At 44.6% G+C, this 18,603-nt stretch overlaps 1 protein-coding gene across 3 annotated transcripts in view; it reads left to right on the plus strand.

Annotated features, from left to right (window-relative positions):
- LOC122551826 (serine/threonine kinase 11 interacting protein) overlaps positions 1–18,603 on the plus strand; it is a 120,410-nt gene that overhangs the window by 29,900 nt on the left and 71,907 nt on the right. For all 3 annotated transcript variants that reach the window (XM_043694317.1, XM_043694318.1, XM_043694319.1), the window contains exons 5-15: positions 2,187–2,282; positions 6,181–6,288; positions 7,049–7,120; positions 7,512–7,641; positions 9,511–9,614; positions 9,986–10,075; positions 11,668–11,709; positions 12,344–12,499; positions 14,087–14,168; positions 15,718–16,098; positions 16,845–17,029. In XM_043694317.1, the coding sequence (XP_043550252.1) occupies positions 2,187–2,282; positions 6,181–6,288; positions 7,049–7,120; positions 7,512–7,641; positions 9,511–9,614; positions 9,986–10,075; positions 11,668–11,709; positions 12,344–12,499; positions 14,087–14,168; positions 15,718–16,098; positions 16,845–17,029 (1,446 nt within the window). The remainder of the gene's footprint in view (positions 1–2,186; positions 2,283–6,180; positions 6,289–7,048; positions 7,121–7,511; positions 7,642–9,510; positions 9,615–9,985; positions 10,076–11,667; positions 11,710–12,343; positions 12,500–14,086; positions 14,169–15,717; positions 16,099–16,844; positions 17,030–18,603) is intronic.

An 18,603-nucleotide genomic window follows, 5' to 3' on the forward strand; every position in this document is an offset into this window, starting at 1 on the left:
TGAGGGGCGGAAGTGATGTCACGTGTGATGCATGAGGAATTGTGAGGGGTGGAAGTGGTTGTGGGAGTGGCCATGATGGGGGCGGAAGTGACATCATCAATCACCGTGGGGATGGTGGCTGCACCAGCCGAATGGCTAATGGCGTCCAAGCCTGGGGAATCTTCTGGAATGTTTGAGGAGCGCTGGTTATGGAGGTGGGTAGATAAAAGTTTGTTGTACTTACAGTTTTTGATGTTTGAGATGGAATTGAAATACTGTTTGTTGAGAGTATGAATTCTCCTGAGGATGTAGTACAGAGTGGATCCTTTGCAATTCTGAGAGAGTGTGGCTCTCAGCTGAGGTAGGGCTGACTGTAGAGAGGTTAGGTGCTGGCGCATTGCTGCGAGTGTGGAGGGGAGGATCTTGAAGGAGAACCATTGCTGGTGCTTTTGAATCTGTAGTCTGTACTGTTTGTCCTGTTCGGGTCCGAACTCTGCTGGTTTAAAGGTGGTCCGGAGTCCATGTGGGATGAGATGGTTACGGAGGCAGGCTACCTAGTGTGTTTGGCCCATGTCTTATTCATTTACTTATCCAAATGTCTTTTAAATGTTGTAACTATGCTCCCATACACCACTTCCTTTGCAGGTTCATCCCACACGCTGACCACTCTTTTTAAAAAAAAAAGGTAAATTGTCCCTCATGTCTTTTTAAAATCTTTCTCCTTTCAGATATATCCCTAGTCTTGAAATTTCCCACGCAAAGGAAAAGACACCTGCCGTTCACCTTATCTATACTCCTCATGTATTATAAACCTCTATAAGGTCACCCGTCAACCCCCTACGCTCCAGTGAGGAAAGTCCCAGCCTATTCAGTCTCTATGTATAACTCAAACCTTTCATTTCTGGCAACATTCTAGTAAATCTCTTCTTATCCCTCTCGAAACTCTCGAAACTTAATATATCAACTAGCCACGAAACGACACGACCAGCTATCCTTAGTAGCCACACACGCAGACAACAAGCAACATGAATTCGACTGGGACAACACTACTATCATAGGGCAAGCCAGACAGAGAACAGCCAGGGAATTCCTAGAGGCATGGCATTCATCCACAAACTCCATCAACAAACAATTCGACCTGGACCCAATATACCAACCACTACAGCGGACAGCTAAAACTGACAACCGGAAGCGGCAGGGACAGACCACTATAAACACCGGAGGAAACATCAAAGAAGCGCTTCGCAGGAGGCTCCCAAGCACTGATGATGTCACCTAGCCAGGGGACGAAACGTTTGCAACAAAAACTTCCAGCTCGGCGAACAGAACCACAACGAGCACCCGAGCTACAAATCTTCGCACAAACTTTGAACTTAATATATTTCCAAAAGATACAATCCACTATCACTAGTTTCGTACACTCAGACAAAGAAGGACGCCACTTTGACTGGGACATCCTAGGACAGGCGAAACAAAGACACGCACAAGAATTCCCAGAGGCATGGCATTCAAACCAGAACTCCATCAATAAACACAGACTTAGACCCCATTTACCTTCCCTTGAAAAATGGAACCGGAAATGACATCACCCACTTTAAGAAACCAAGACTTCTAAATAGGGAGGTGGGACATACCACTTGCGCTTCACTGGAGACTCTCACTGATGATGTCACCTAGTCATGGTGACGAAACATCTGAAAACAAACCTTCCAGCTCAGCAAGCTAACTTACATCATAATATCTTTCCTATAACAGGGAGACCAGAACTTGGAACTCAGGGAGCTGAAAGTTGCAGCTGTCATTGGTGAAGCGATTAAAATCCAGGATGTGCAGGAAGTCAGAATTAAAGGAGCTTAGGTAAATCTGAGTTATGTGGTTAGAGGTTACAGTGATAGGGAGAGCTTTGAAAAGGAGGGTGATGTATTTAAAGTCGCAATGTTGCTCAGCCAGGAACCCAGTGTAGGTTGGTGAGCACAGAAGTACGGGCGAATCAGGACTTAGGGCAAGTTTAAATACAGGTAGAAAAGTTCCACATTCTTACAGAGTGGGTCACTGTATTCCAAGCACATTGTTTGGAGGTGGTATTGTAAGGTGTACTGCAATGACAGCCTGTATGATATTGATCAGTGATGCCCTGATGTAGTAGAAATTGTCTTTTTCTGAATCGCATGATAAAGCCTTCACCTCAGTCTGCTATTGTTCTCCAGTTGAAGCGGGTACCCCCTCACTGTCTGGAAGGGCTGCGATTTGTCTACACGCGACTTGAGATCCTTGTATGTTCAAGCTGCATCAACACAATTGAGGTGAGTCCAAGTCCTCTATCAAATGCTAACAGAGTGAGGGTGGGCCCATCAGACATGGACCCCTTCTGATATTTTACAGAAGCAAAGGGTGCGCCTTTCCTGTCTTCTGCATGCTGAAAAGTCCATTACAGCTGGCTAGTGACTTTGTTTTGGCAGTGGAAACACTCATAGGATGCAAGGGACTGGGCAAACAATTTGCACATGACTAGCATCCCACACCCCTACCCCTCTACCCCATAACACATGAACATCCCTCATGCACCTCCTCCCCGGCGCATATCTGTTGCTATGTGGTGTTTTCACACTGAAATTATTGGCAAGGAATCATTGAACTTCCTGTGAAATATTTTTAAGGGCAGATGGTGATCCAATGCTAACATCTCTAGATTAATAATCCAGAGGGCCAAGCTAATGTTCAGGGGCTTGCAGTTAAACCCCACCATGATATGTGTCATCTTTAAATTTGAATAATTGATTGAAAACTCCAACCATTACAGTGATATGGTTATAAGTAGATCAAAGCTGGGATCTTAATATTCAGGAGTATGTGATTTCTCAAAAATACAGACAAAGAAGGAAAGGGTGGTGCAGATAGTATTGTTAGTTGGAATAGAGGCAAAAGCAAGATGTAGAATCTATCTGTGTGGAGGTTAAAAAATAACAATGGGAAGATGATATTGGTGGATGTAGTCTCTCAGCCCCTGATAGACCTTGATAAGGAAGGATTCACAGTGTATTCGGGACAGTTTCTGAAAATATAATCTAGGAAAACCCCTTTAAAAAGTCCAGAGGATTGGAATCCTGCCAGTGTAACACCTTTATTTGAAAAGGGAGAGAAAATTTCAGGTAACTATAGGCCAGTTAGCTTCTGTTATTTGGAAAATGTTAGAAAGGATGTGAGATGGCATTTAGAAATACATAATCTGATCAAACAGCATGGCTTCGTGATGGAGGTTACAGAGTCATGCAGCCTAGAAACAGGCCCTGCGACCATCCATGTCTGTGCTGACCAACAAACGCAAAACTACACTAGTCCCATTTACCTGCACTTGGACCATGGTTGCTTCTGCTGTGGCATTTTAAGTGCCCGTCCAGATGCTGCTTAAATATTTGAGAGTTCCTGACTCCACCACCCCCTCAGGCAGCATGTTCCATATTTATATCACATTTTGAGGTTTTAAAAAAAACAAAATTCTCCTATCTTCTCTAAGCCACTTACGTATCACCTTAAACTGATGTCCTGTGGTCTTGCCTGTCTTTTTGAGAAGTGGCATACTCATTATTTAGATCTTAGCTTTGATCATCTTGTAACCACGTCATTGTATTTTGTTACAGTTTTCAATCATTTTATTCGAATTTAAATACTAGCAGCTGTCATGGGGGTAAAGATTCACATGATCTATTGTTTATGCCTCCCATAATTTTGTGTATCTCAATTGCGTAGTGGCATTATCATTAATCCAGAGGTCGTGGTAATGCTCTGGAGGCCCCAGGTTCAAATCCTGCCACTGCAGATGGCAAAATTTGAATTCATTTAAAAAGAAAATCACTGGAATTAATAGTCCAATGATAACTATAAATCCATTGTCACTTGTTGGAAAAACCCATCCAGTTCCCTAATGTCCTTGAGGGAAAGAAATTGCCATCCTTACCTGGTGTGGCCTCCATAAGACTCCAGATTTATAGCAATGTGGTTGACGCTTAACTGCTCTCTGGGTGGTAAATGCTGACCTACCTAGCGACACCCACATCCCTCGAATGAATAACAAAGATACTCCTACTCCCTACCCCTCAGCTGCCTCTGCTGTAAGGAAAACAAACCCAGCCCGTCCAGTCTCTCCTCATAACTGAGACTTTCCATCCCAGGCAACATCCTGGTTAATCTCCTCTGCATCCTCTCCAATGCAGTCATGTCCTTCTAATAGTGTGGTGAGCAGAACTACATACAGTATTCCGTCTGTGGCCTCAGTAATGTTATATAAAGTTGTTACAAGATCGCTCTGGTCCTGTATTCTACCCCCTAGCTAATGAAGGCAAGCATCCTGTATGCTGTCTTCACTACCTTGTCTACCTGTGCTGACACCTTCAGGGATCTATGGACTCGTACACCAAGGTCCCTTTGCTCCTCATTACTCCCTAAGAACCCACCATTCATTGTGTAAACATTCCCTTATTAGAGTGGACTACCTGACATTTATCTGGATTAAATTCCATCTGCTGCTGTTCTGCCCAATTTACCATAGAGACATAGAGATGTACAGCATGGAACAGGCCCTTTGGTCCAACTTGTCCATGCTGACCAGATATCCTAAATTAACTTAGTCCCATTTGCTTCTATCCCCCTCAAGCCTCCTTATTCAATTACCTATCCAGATGCGTTTTAAATGCTATATTTGTAACAGCCTCCACCATTTCCTCTGGCAGCTCATTCCCCACACGCACCACCCTCTGCATGAGGAAGTTGCCTCTGAAGTCCCTTTTTAAATCTTTCCCCTCTCTCCCTAACCTATGCCCACTAGTTCTGGGCTGCTCCACCCCAGGGAAAAGACCTTGTCTATTTACCCTGTCTTTGCCCTTTATGATTTTATAAACCTCTAAGGTTACCCCCCAGCCTCCAGCACTCATAAAAGCAGAATTAGGCCATTCAGCCCATCGGGTTTACTCTGCCATTCAATCATGGCTGATACATTTCTCAACCCGCTTTCTCCCCATAACCCTTGATCCCCTTAATCAAGAACCTATCTATCTCAGTTTTAAATCTCAATGGCCTGGCCACCACAACCTTCTGTGGCAATGAGGTCCATAGATTCACCACTCTAAGGCTATGCCCTCAGGCCCTTGTCTCTCCTGCCAATGGAAACATCTTCCCAGCATCCACTATGTCCAGGCTGTTCAATATTCTGTAAGTTCAGTCAGATCTCCCCCCCATCCTTCTAAATTCCATTGCATATAGTCCTCAAGCATTCCTCATATGTTAAGCTGTTCATTCTTGGGACCATTCTTGGGGATCTCCTCTGGACCTGCTTCAGGGCAAGTACTTCCTCCTTGAGATATGAGGCCAAAAACCGTGCACAATATTCCAAATGTGGTCTGACCAAAGCTTTCTAAAGCATCAAGTACATCCTTATATTTATATTCAAGTCCTCTCGGAATAAATGTCAACATTATATTTGTCTTCCTAACTACCGACTCAACCTGCAAGTTAACCTTCAGAGAATTCTGGACTAGGACTCCCAAATCCTTTTGTACTTCAGATTTCTGAATTTTCTCCCTATTTAGAAAGCATTAACATACATAACAGCAAAGTGTCCCAGCACTGACCCCTGTGGTACACTGCTTGTCACAGGCTTCGAATTATTATAAACAGCCCTCCACCATCACCCATTGCCTCCCATTTGTTAGTCACTTTTCGATCCAGTTTGCCAACTTGCATTGGATCCTAGTGACTCTTACCTTTTTGGACCAGCTCTCCACGTGGGCCCTCGTTAGAGGCCTTACTGAAGTCCAGGCTTCTTAAGAAAAAAACAGGTTGGACTCTGGTCTGATTACCATCATGCTTGTCTGGTGCACAGTGAGTGGTGGTGATTCTGGTAGCAGGACATTTCCTTCATATAGAGCAATACAGTGCAGAACAGGCCCTTTCAACCCTAAGCTCAGTGATGACCTGGAGGAAGGAGGAACAGCCTCTAAATTAGCTCTTCTCTAACTGTGTTATTGCTCTCTCCATTTCTTTGCCGTTGCTCCCTCTCCCACCCGCGTGTGTCTCTCTCTCTTCCCCCCAAACCCTCCCCGTGTGTCTCTCTCCCACCTGTGTCTGTCTGTTCTACCCTCTCACTCCCCGTGTGTGTGTGTGTCTCTTTCCTGTTATCTTCCCCACCCCACCCTTTCCCCAATGCAGGAAATTATCTCGGTCTGCGGTGGGGACCTGAGCTCTGCACTCCCCTGGCTTGATTTGCACACGCTCAATTTCAGCAACAACTTTATCACCTCCCTGGACAGCTCACTGGTAAGGCCATTTGCCGGGGCATTCTACTGAGACTCTAAATGCACTGTTGGTATAAGGTAGCCCCATGTTGCTTATCTACCCATGTCCAGTTTCAGCCCCTATGCTGTGGGGCTCCCACAGTCAATTTTATGTTCTGCACATTTAGATATCAAACCCAGCCTGTTTCAGCTTTGAGTACAATACAGGATTAGATAGAATAAAGCTCCCTTTACACTTAACACTTTACATCAAACACTTCAAGGGCCAGGTACGTCACAAGGTTAGATACAAAGTAAAGCTCCCATCAGCCACTCCCAGGACAAGGATAGCACAGAATTGGATTCAAAATAAAGCTCCCACTATACTGACACCCATCAAGCACTCCCAGTACAGGTACAGCATGAGGTTAGATACAAAGTAAAGCTTCCTTCACACTAGCTCCATTGAAAATTTTTTTTGGGCTGTGGGAATTAGGAATATAGTTGAGACTTGCTCCTGTTCCAGCCTCTCTTCACAACCTAGGGTAATTTTCATTCGTTAAACAAACGTTGATTTGGTTAGTATTTATTACCCACCTTTAGCTATTGTTGTGAAGTAAATCCCCATTGCCGGTGGAAGTCAAACTTGTCTCTAGATGAAGCGTGACTATTTGTCCTGTAACATCACCATTCTGTTGCTGTAAGTCCATGACAGTGTTGCTGAAAATGCAGTAATCTCTCTCCTGGACCAGTTCCCCTGCTGAATCCTAATTTTTTTTTTTTTTGCCAACCCATTCCAACAGGCCCTGCTCAGTGTGCTACGTATTCTGGACCTGAGTCATAACCGAATACGGGACTGTGCAGAGCACCTCAAGGTGAGGCACTCCATCTACTGTGGGGGCTGTATAGCACATGAGCATCTCTGGAGGAGAGGGGTTGCTGGGGGAGGGATGTGTTTCAGGTTTAATGTGAAATGAAATGTGGTTTGTGTGATGATAGCTAAGCTAATGAGTAATGGAGATATGGTTCAAGCTGTATTCAATCCGTTTTGGATAGTATGTAGGGTGCTGAGGTGAGCGTTGCAGGAGTACTATTGAAGAGGGGAAGGGGAGTACTGATAATGGGGACCTGAATGCTAATGGTTGCTGTGGAGATAGGACACTGCCACACTTGGACAAATAGCCCTGCAGCTGCATGTGCTCACAGTTAGTCTCTTCCTTTTTATTGATTCCTGCACACTCTAACTGTCCCCTTCTCAATCCTCAGCCCCTGTCAGAACTGGAATATGTTAACTTGAGCTACAATCTTCTGGAAAGAGTGCCCGTCTTCAGCTCCTGCTCCCGAGTTCAGCTGACCACTCTGCTCCTGCGCAACAACAATTTGGAGAATATTAATGGTAAGCTGACCTCTCTGTGTTGGGGGTTTTCAGTTTCAGTGGTTGAGAGTCTGCAAATACATCATTTACAAATACACAATTTTGGGGAAGGAATGGCCCATTCGGCCCCTTCTGTCTGCTCGTAAGATAATAGCTGATGGTAGCCTCAACCCAACCCATCCAGCCCTTATAGTCTTTGACGTCCTTGTTCACCAAGAATCTACCTACCACTGCTTTAAAATATTCAGTGACATCCCCTCACTCTCCAGGAACACCTCCACAGACTCAAATGTTCAGAGACCCTTTTTTCCCTCTTAAAGAAAAAGGAAACCCCGATTTCTGATGGTGTCTCTTGTTCTCAACCCCGATGAGGGATAGCTCTTCCTCTCAGTATCTATCCTGTTAGGTTCCCCCTTGTGACTGATTTCCCTCATCTCTGCACTAGGTAAAGTGTGGATATACTGAGGGATGCATGTTGCGACCTCTCAGAAGTCCCAGTGCAGCTGACAATGCGTTCCTATTCATTCTTGAGATGTGGACATCACTGGCTGGGCCAGCACGTATTGCCCACCCTTCACTGTCCTTGAGAAGTTGTCGCTGAGCTGTCTCCCAGAACCTTGGCACTGTATTTAGTGTAGGTTGACTGTCAATGCTGTTAGGGAGAGAGTTCTGGAATTTTAACCCAACAGGAATTGCCGGGAAGTGGAATCCTCTGGGCAGTTTCCTGCTGCTTCGAACCCTCCAAAAACTCTCTGATCCTGAGGTCACGTCTGAGGCATCAAGGAGTTCCCACCCGTGACTGAATAGTTTACTTGGAAGCATTAGGTTCTGAAGAAGCGCTCGAAACGTTAGCTCTTCCTCACACTATCCCATCGCCCATATGGAATCAGCAGCCATTTGCACAGAAAGGGGCATGGTTTGTGTGAAGGTTCACTGCTGCTGGACTATTCCTGTTGTGAAAGTCCTGCCTCCAGAATCATAGATTTGCTTTGACCCAGCTGGAGGCCATTTGGCCCATGGAATCTGAGTCAGTTTTATCACATAATGCCAATCTCCTGCCTTTTCCCGTATCTAATGGCTGCTTGAATGCCTTAATTGAGCCCTCGACCTCCCCCTCATATAGGCTCAGCCTGTCCAAGTTTCCCTCATAAAACAGATCCCAAGGGTCAGATAATTTAAACCTTCTTTTGAACTGCGTCTAATGATGTCCTTGTCTGTCAATATCAAAATCTGTACATAATACTCCAGGTGTGGTCTCAGTAATGCCCTCTGTAACTGCAGCAAAACACCTCTACTTTTATTATCCATTCCCTTGAAATAATCCATTAATTTGTTTTGCTAATCACTTGTTGTACCTGCATATTAATTTGAAAAATGAATGTACCAGCCCACGCAGACCTGAGCTTCAGACTTCTGTCATCTCTCTCCATTTAAAAAAAAATGTGCTGCTTTTGTAGTCTTTTTGCTAAAGTGGTCAAATTGACGATTGCAGATGCTGGAAATCAGAAACAGATATTGCTAGCAGCATCTGTGGAGAGAAAGCAGAAATTGACAAATTCACACTGCCACTTTACATTCCATCTGTCGGATGTTTGCCTTCTTGCTTACCTATGGGTACTATTTATGTTGTCTTCATGACTTATCTTCTGACATATCTTTGTGTCATCAGAAAGCTTTGCAATTTCAGTGCTTTCATCCAAGTCATGAGTTTTTAGATAGTTGAGTGTTTAATTCCTTTGGAAAGTTATTTGAAATTGTTACTGCCACTTCAGGCAGTATGGTCATGATTACAACAACTGCACTTTGACATGTCATGAGCTTCTGGGCAGTGCTATATAAAGGCAAGAGTGTTCTTTCTTTTGATCTTCTGATATCTCATTCCTTTTTTAGGAGTTGAGCATTTATCACACTTGAAACACCTGGATCTGGCCTACAACATGATCTCGGAGCATGCCCAGCTCGCTCCTCTGTCCCAGCTACACAGCCTAAAGGAGGTGGGTGGTGTGACTGACAGTACAGTGAGGGTGAGTAAGATGGGAAACACTGAAGGATGGGGGAGATTGCACAATCCCACACTGGTGTCGCGGTGGGGAATGGGTGAACTTTTTAATTAGGGAACTGAGCCATGTCTCCTGTACAAAAAAGTATGCCTGACAGTAAGATTCGCTATTGCAGAGGGCAATTGTTTTGAGACCAATAGCCATGTAACTGAGGCGGCTGGTGACTTATATTAGAGGTTTGCTAAATTCAGGGCTAACCTGGATTTCTTGGGTGGACTTCTGCTTCCATATCCCATTTTCCCATGTCCACCCCATCTGACAAAACTTCAGAGCAGGTGTGTAATGCCTAGTATCTTGTCTTACAGCTCTTCCTTCAAGGGAATCCTGTATGTTACCAAAGACGCCATCGGCCCTGTACTATCTATCACCTTTCCCCCAAAGCTGCCTTCATGCGGGTAAGTGTCCATGGGTAACACTGAGCTGGTTAGAGTTTGGAGTCTCTCATTGCTACTCGGGTCATTTCCTGAGTTGCTGGGGAGGAGCAGCAGCAGCAGCGTGCTGGAATGTTTCTGGGGACTGGGTTTGGCTTTGTGCAATCCATTCACCACCTTTTGCCTTCAATCACTCTGGATTACCTGATGAGGGAAGGCTGGATAGATGGAATTTAGAGTCAGAGAATACTTGATTGAAACATGTAAGATCCTGAGAGGATGTGATGACAGGGTTGGCATGGAAAAGGATGTTTCCTCTTGTGGGAGAATCCGGAACCAAGGATCATAGCTTAAAAATGGACAGTGTTCACTGATACCTACAACTGCAGGCAGCTGCATATGTGCTATTTCTGGAACACGCATGTACACAATACACCATCATTTACAAGTTACGCGATATCATGCGCAAAGGCAGTAATGCGCATGTGCAGAAAAGAGCATACAGTTTCGAAATAGGGTTGAGTGGGGAGAAGCCTTGGATAGGGGGAATGCCTGGAGGCAAGAGGCAGTCAGCTGCTGGAGCTGGAGCTAGGGGGCGTGGTGAGGTGGATGATGACAAGGTGGGCCCAGAATGTGAGAGAAGTGGGGGGCCGACCAGGAGGGCCCAGGATCGGGGAGGCGCTTTCCCCTCCTCTGCCTTCTTCCATGTCCAATCCCCTCCTTTCTCTCTCTCTTTCTATCTCCCCAGTCTGTTTGTATGCATGGAGATGATTTAAAGCAGGACAGTGCACCCGTGTGCTGGTGTCAGCAAATGCACCTGTAAAAACAAGGGGTCATAATTTAAAATAGAGATGAGGAAACATTTTTTCTTTTGCAGGATTTGACAATCTTTGGAATTCCCTTCCTCAAAAGGTGCTGAATATTCAAATATTTTTAAGACCGATGTAGTTTGATTCTTGTTTACCAAGAAGATTATTGAGGATATGCAATACTGAAGAATTGAGGTTAAAGTCAGATCAGCCATAATCTTACTGAATGGCAGATCAGGCTCGAAGGGCCAAGTGACCTGCTCTTGTTTTTTTGTTCATGTGGTATTGCTGTGATAGTTTTCTGTGCTGGAGAAACTGATCAAATGCATTTTGCCCTTCTGCTGTCCTGCCATTTTCGCGAATGTGAATGATCCATTTGTGGATATGTTTAAATCTGGGAAAAGCAAGTTTTTGGTGTCTCAGAATCGAGAGAAATGGGGAGTGGATGGGACAGTAGAGTTGAAACGCAAGGTCTTCCTGCAGTAATACAAGGCTTGGAGTATTTTGTGCACTGTTTTGGTCTCCCTCCCTCAGAGGGGATGTACTTGTTAAAAAGGTGGTACAACTAAAGTTCATTAGGCTGATACCAGGGATGACAGGACTGCTCTGTGAGCAGAGATTGGTCTGTACTCACTAGAGTTCACAAGAATGAGAAGGGATCTGATTGGAAGGTATAAAATTCTAGAATGGCTGGACAGACTAGGTGCAGGAAGGATGTGAGTAACATTGAGAATTTATGAGTTCACACTGTCCCTTTCTGATTGCGTCATTAGTATATTATTGACTCTTCTGTTTGTTCCTACGCAGCTGATTTTGGATGGAGAACCATTGACTATGGCAGAACTCACGGTGAGTACCCCATCAAGAGTGAAATGTCTTCTGTCGGTCCTTTGCGCATCCACGTGACAAAAGGTTACACTCTTAAATTCAGCTGAAAGCCCCATCGAACACTCCCAGGATAGGGACAGCACTGGGTTAGATACAAAGTAAAGCTCACCTATGCTGTCCCTATCCAACACTCCCAGGACAGGGACAGCACAAGGTAAGATACAGAGTAGAGCTCCCTCTACACTGTCCCTATCAAGCACTTCCAGAACAGGTACATCACCTGGTCTCAATTGAGGTAAGTGCCTTAGAATAGGTCACCCATTTAAGACAGAAAAAGAAATTAGTTTTTGGGCCCCTCTTCCTGAAAAAGAATCTTTGTATGTTTTTAAAGCAGAGGACAGTAGATTCATGTTAACTATGGGGTGAATGATTCTTAAGGTAGATGGGAACTCTTATTGAATGGCTGAGCAGGCTTGAAAGGGTTGAAGTCTCCTTATTCATAAGTTTGAATAATATCTGTATCAAACCCCTTTGATTCTCTCTTAAGGAGAGAAAATCCCAACATTTGAGGTCCCTCCTCCTTCTGACCATTCTCTGATGTCATCTGCACCCTCTCTACTACAATCCTGAAATGTCATGACCTTCCCTTTTGCAGTACCTGCCAAAGTCTGGCCGGCTAATTGGACAGTCAATGCGCCACTCTTCCCGGAATAGCACGCTCAGGAATGTTCTGGAATCTTCGCTGACCAGTAACCGCAGTGACAGTGTATACTCATCAGCCAGCAGTGCCAGACCAATCACCCGCAAAAAGGTAAATGCTTCAACTTTTTACGCATTCATTCATAGAATGTGAGTGTTGCTGGCTGGCAGTCCATGTGGTGTGGCTATCCCCACTGTGCCATTAGGGCAGAAATTCTTGGATTTTAATTTGGTGACACTAAAGAAACAGCGATTACTTCCAAGTCAGGGTGGTGTGTGTCCTGGAGGAGAACTTGGCGGGTTTTCCCATGTATCTGCTACCCTTGTTCTTATCGATGGAAGTGGATGTGGTTTTAGAAGGTGCTTTCTAAGGAGCCTTGGTGAATTCCTGCAGTGCATCTTGTAGGTAGTGGCAGTGCGTACTGAGCATCAGTAGAGGGGGGAGTGGATGTTGAAGGTGATGGAAGCGTATGGCTTTATCCTGGATGATGCCGAGCTGCTGCTTTGTTGTTGGAGTTGCACCCATCCAGGCATTCTGTCATCATTGTTACCACACGGGGTAAACTCTCCAGCTTAATTTAAACCAACACAGAAAAGATTTATCCCATGCAGTAATCTGTGAAAATTTGAGAGCCAAGACCTAAAGTAGAAATTCAAGTGTAACAGAGAATAATTAACTGACGACAATTTACAACTCCTTCCTCTAACCTATCTTTACTTTCCCTTCTATAATACTAGTCTGATAAAAATTCCAATTATGGATTTACAAAACAAAACTTCTTATCTCAAAATCAGGCAGCTTTCGGTTCTTCTCTGTATTCCTGTCTTTTCTTCTGGGGAGTCTGCTTCACAGGTTACTGATCGATAAAGGTACATTTTAAGAGAGCTACTTTTGGGTAGTCTTTACATGGTTGTGGCTTGGCAGTTCTCCTTCCAACTGTTCAATTTTCCCTGGTCTTATACCCCCCCCCCCCCCCAAGCATCGGATTGTGTCATTGGCTTTTAAGATTGTCAATATACCCAATTCAAACTGGATTGGGGTATAACTTAAACTGATTGGCTAAATTCGAATTTGTTTTTGTCTCCAGGCAACCAGCTAATTGAGTTGTTCAACCAAATGTTACATTATACTTTTATTCAGAACACTTGGTACTGTCAGGTAGTTCTACTAGCTTTTAACTTTCTTAAAGGTACAGTACACCTACATCTTCATAACATCATAAAACCTACTTTGACCATGCACTTAAATTGGCGTACCAAAAGCAAGATGTTGAATTTGTGTATGAGCCTGTGGTGTACTTCCGCCAACACCTTTCTAATTCTATAAAAACATTAGATGGGCAGGATGTAGAGAAAATGTTTCCAACCTCTGGAACTGTTGAACACCACCAATGTCATAAATGTAGGCTTTGGTCATTAACTAATCCAATGGGAAACTCAGAGCGGCGGGAGTGTGCAACTCCGCGTTAGAGAAGGTGAAACAAGGATGGGGAGATGTTTTGTAATGATTCTAGGTAAAAGCATGAGGAAAGAAGATTGAAAATATGTTGAGAGCATAAACATCAACATAGACTGCTTGGGTTGAATGGCTGGTATGTTTCTGAGCTTTAGATGGAGTGCCCATATCCTACATAATCAAACTGACCAGGTTTTACTGTTTTTTTTCCTTTATTGGATACCAACCTCACACCCATTGCAGAGTAAGATCAAGGTGCGGACTGCCAGTATCTCGGAGCCAAGTGACAGTGACAAGGATATTCCGAATACTCCAGTCATATCGCGTGAGTGTTTTGGAGATCTGGGCCACAAGCTGACAGAAGGGACGTGGAGATGTACAAAATTGGAATTGTTCAAATGAATGCTTAAATTGCCAAAAATGTGGGTGAGCAGGGTGGTTCAGATCCCTTGCAGACCGAAGGAAGGAGTTTATGGGTGGCACAGTGGTTAGCACTGCTGCTTCACAGCGCCAGAGACCCGGGTTCAATTCCCGCCTCAGGCGACTGACTGTGTGGAGTTTGCACATTCTCCCCGTGTCTGCGTGGGTTTCCTTCCACAGTCCAAAAAATGTGCAGGTTAGGTGAATTGGCCATGCTAAATTGCCCGTAGTGTTAGGTGAAGGGGTAAATGCAGGGGAATGGGTCTGGGTGGGTTGCGCTTCAGTGGGTTGGTATGGACTTGTTAGGGCCTGTTTCCACACTGTAAGTAATCTAATCTAATCTAATATTGCAATGCTCAAAGACTGGATGAAATAGAACTGGTGTTTTACCTCTTAGTCACACTAGTATGCATCAGTAATGATTTAATGGCGTTAAAAACAAAGTGCTGGAGAAATTCAGTAGGTCTGGCAGTACCTTTGGAGGGAAACTTAACGTTTTGAGTCCACCACGACTCCTCTTCAGAACAGGGTAAAGAGAAGCTCTGAAGAGGGGTCATACTGGGCTTGGATCTCTCGCTCTCTCACTCTCTCCCCACAGATGTGGCCAGACCTGCTGAGTGATGTTCTCTCTAAACCGCACGTGCAGCTGTCCCAGAGTCTTTTGCATGGTGATTGGCATTGGCCCAGCATTGCGGCCCAGAGGCACAATCCTCGAGTACTTGTACAACCAGAAAGAAAGTGACGTGGGACACTGCAGCTGAGTTTCTCCAGTAGTTTGTGTTATTTCAGATTTCCAGCTTCCGCAGTGATTTGGCTTTTATATAATCATACTGAATAATTGAATAGGTTGGAGGGCTGATGACTATTTTTATTCCAGTGTCTCCTTTTCTACAGGGAAAGTCTGCCTATAGAATACGTAATACAGAAATGGGCAAAATGATTTGTTGGGTGGGAGGGACTGTCTATGACCCAAGGTTAAACAGGTTGGGACTGTACTCACTGGAGTTTAGAAGAATAAGCGGTGATCTCATTGAAACCTATTAGATCCTTAAGGGGCTTGGCAGGATAATTGCTGAGAGGATGTTTCCTCTCATGGTAGAGTCTAGGTCCAGAGGACATTGTCTCTGATTAAAGGGATGCCAATTTCAGACTGAGGTGAGCAGGAATTTCTTCTGAGGATTGAATGTCTTTGGAGCTCCTTGCCACAGAGAGCTGTGGGGCAAAGTCTTTGTGTATATTTAAGGTTGAGATAGATTCTTCAGAGGGACCTTCAAGGGTTGTGGGGAAAGGGCATAAAAGTGGACATGAAGAATGTCGAATCAACCATGAGCCCTTTGAATGGGAGAGCAGAATCAAGGGTTGAACAGCTTATCTTTTTCCTATGTCTGACGGTCCTACGGCCAATTTTTCTGTTTGTAAAACTGCTTTGTCATTCATTCCTGGTCACTCTGCAGATGTTGTCTTGCAACACCAGGAGGACATCAAGAGGATGGATGAGCTCCGTGGTCAGATTGGGGACGATTGGCTGCGCTATCAGCATCACCTGAACAGTCCCAGTGAGGTGCAAACGGGCAACTCTGAGGTGGCCAACACCCCTGGCAAGGATGAAGCCGACAGCTCCTCCAGCATCTTCCATCGCAGAAGCAGCCTGGACGCTGCCTCCGAGGATTCAGGAGACCATGCCAGGAGCAACGAGACCACTCTGCTGGCCCCGGTCAGCAACCAGGATGAATGTGCCTCCTCCAGCTATCTCGCTTCTGAAGAAGGAGCTTATTTGAATAATTCTGTGTCACTAATGGAGACACAGGAAGAGGAGGAGGAGGAGACAGTGAGAGGTACAATTCAAAGTGTTGGGGACATAGCCCTTCCTGATGTAGAGATGTCCAATGAGAGACAGTGAATTAGTAACCGTACAGTAAAAGATACTGGGAAATGGTAATCAACTATTTGCAATCTATTTTAGTGACTTGGATTTTGGGAGCAAATGTAACATTTAAATAAAGCGAGGATGGGTGAGAAAGTAAGTTATGAAGAGCTCATGAGTCTGTAAAGGGATATTGATGGGTTCAGTGAGTGGCAGATATATGTCAGGTGGAGTATAATGTGGAAAAATGAGTCTGTCCACTTGAACAGGGAAAAAGAGAAGAGCAGCATATTATTTATATAGAGATTTCAAAATACTGAGGTTCAGAGGGATCGGGGTGTCCACGTACAGGAGTAACAAAAAGTTAGTATGCAGGTAATTGGGAAGATTAATGGAATGTAGCTGTTTTAATGCCAAAGGAATAAAATATAAAAGTGGGGAAGTGTTGCTGCGATTGTACACAGCCATAGTGAGACCTGGAAGCCTCTTGTACAGTTTTGCTCTCCTTGTTTAAGGAGGGGTTTGAATGTATGGCAAACATTTATGAGTCAGTTTCTCAGCTGATTCCAGGGTTGAAGGGTTTGATGAGAAAATCTATACTCATTGGTGTTTAGCTGAATGAGAGAATCCAGCAGTGGCTGTGCAGCGCTTTTGGGACGTCCTGTTGAAAGGTTATTGTGTAAAAGACAGAGTCTGTCTTTCTGTCCGCACTGTTAGATGTCTGCCAGCCCTTCATCGTTGGCCGGTTGGTGGAGGAGGAGCCTGAGTTGGAAAGCAGCTGGATGTTCCTGAGAGTGACAGAGGACCAGCTCCTGGAGGTGGACCTGATGAATGCAGACGTCCTGGAGAAACTGGAGCTGAGCAGCCTGACAGCCATCCATACCTCCGAAGAGTTCTGGGAGGTAAGCCAGTTCTGGAGAGGTTGCCAGATTTACCTGCTACGGGTGGTTTCTGCTCTTGCAGACTTGAGTTGCCCTCAGGATCTTGGTTTAAATTGCGTAGAATGGTACAACACAGACACAAGATCATTCAGCCCACTGTCCCTGTAGTAACTCTTCAAAAGCGCTATCCAATTAGTCCCACTGGCCTGCACTTTCTCTGTCATCTTGCAATATTCCCTTCTGAACTTCCTTTGCAAATTCCCTGTGGAAGTTTACTACTGAAGCTGCTTCAGGGCTCCTCTGGCTATACATTCCAACGTGTCATCACATGCTGCTTTAAAAAGGAAATTCTCCTTTTCCTATGGTTCTCTGGATCCGAGGTTGAATCCTGCAGCCCCTCAACAATCTTGCTAAGAATCACTGTCGTGACAAACTTACTCTTTCTCCTCTTCCTGCCCAACGAATCCAAAAGAGTTCAAGTAAATTGCAGGGCCTTCATTCTGATGAAAATGATCCTGATGGTCTGGTCCTCTTGTTTACAATAGCAGTGTATCTCTAAATATCCCTCTTCTCAACGGACTTGCCTGCAGTGCATCTTTTTGCTTTGTCACAGGGGGGGCCTCTCCCTGTGCACCTTTTTAATGCAGCACCTTACTTCCAGATCATTCTCTGAACGGTATCTTTCAGCGATAAACACCCTGGGACTGGTCTACTTTTTGAAGGAGCCGTGGCAGAATGTGACTCCGTTTAAGAACATATGAAACAAGTTGGTCGATTTTTGATCAAACATATTCTGATTTGTCAGTGATGAGACAAAGGTGCACTGGAGTGTTATGTCTCTTGTACATTCGGTTCCCTTTTAGGTCACTGGCTGAGAATGAGCATCAGGTACAGACCTGCAGATGTTAGCCTCTCTCTCCATCACCGAAAGCATCTGTAAAGGATGGCCAGTGCACAGTTGGTATTGCGCACCCACTGGATCACTTGTTACCTCTGAAAGGTGCCCCTGGGGAAAGATTAATCACTCACTCACTCATTCACATCCTTCCTTGTATGTTCAACACTAACACACCAGGTATAAGCTGGCATGTGTGGAAGGGAGATTTCTGCATCAACATTAAACTCAGTTTATGTTTTATAGCAGCAAACCTTTTTGTAATTAATTCACAGGATGTGGGTGTTGCTGGCTGGGCTTATTGTCCAAACCTTAATATCCTGGAGAAGGGGGTGGTGAGCTGTCATGTGCTGTGGGTTGACCCTCGATGCCGTTAGGGAGGGAATTCCAGGATTTTGACCCAGTGACAGTGAAGGAATAGTGGTTATATTTCTAAGTCAGGGATGGTGAGTGGCTTGGAGGGGAGCTTGTAGGTGGTAGTGTTCATTTATTTCTGCTGCCCATTCCCCTTCTGGAAGCAGTTTGGAAGGCACCTTCTTAAATAATTTTGAGTTGTTTTTTAAACATGGTAGGTAGTAAATCTTTGGAATCTATGGTGGTTCAATGATTCTACACTAAGATCGAAAGTTTTCAAGATACTAATGATATTGAGAGTTCTGGAGGCATTGTGGGAAAATAGCATTGAGATCAATGACCAGTC

Source organism: Chiloscyllium plagiosum, chromosome 7 (genome assembly GCF_004010195.1).
Source record: "Chiloscyllium plagiosum isolate BGI_BamShark_2017 chromosome 7, ASM401019v2, whole genome shotgun sequence".
In the NCBI taxonomy this organism is placed as follows: Eukaryota; Metazoa; Chordata; class Chondrichthyes; order Orectolobiformes; family Hemiscylliidae; genus Chiloscyllium; species Chiloscyllium plagiosum.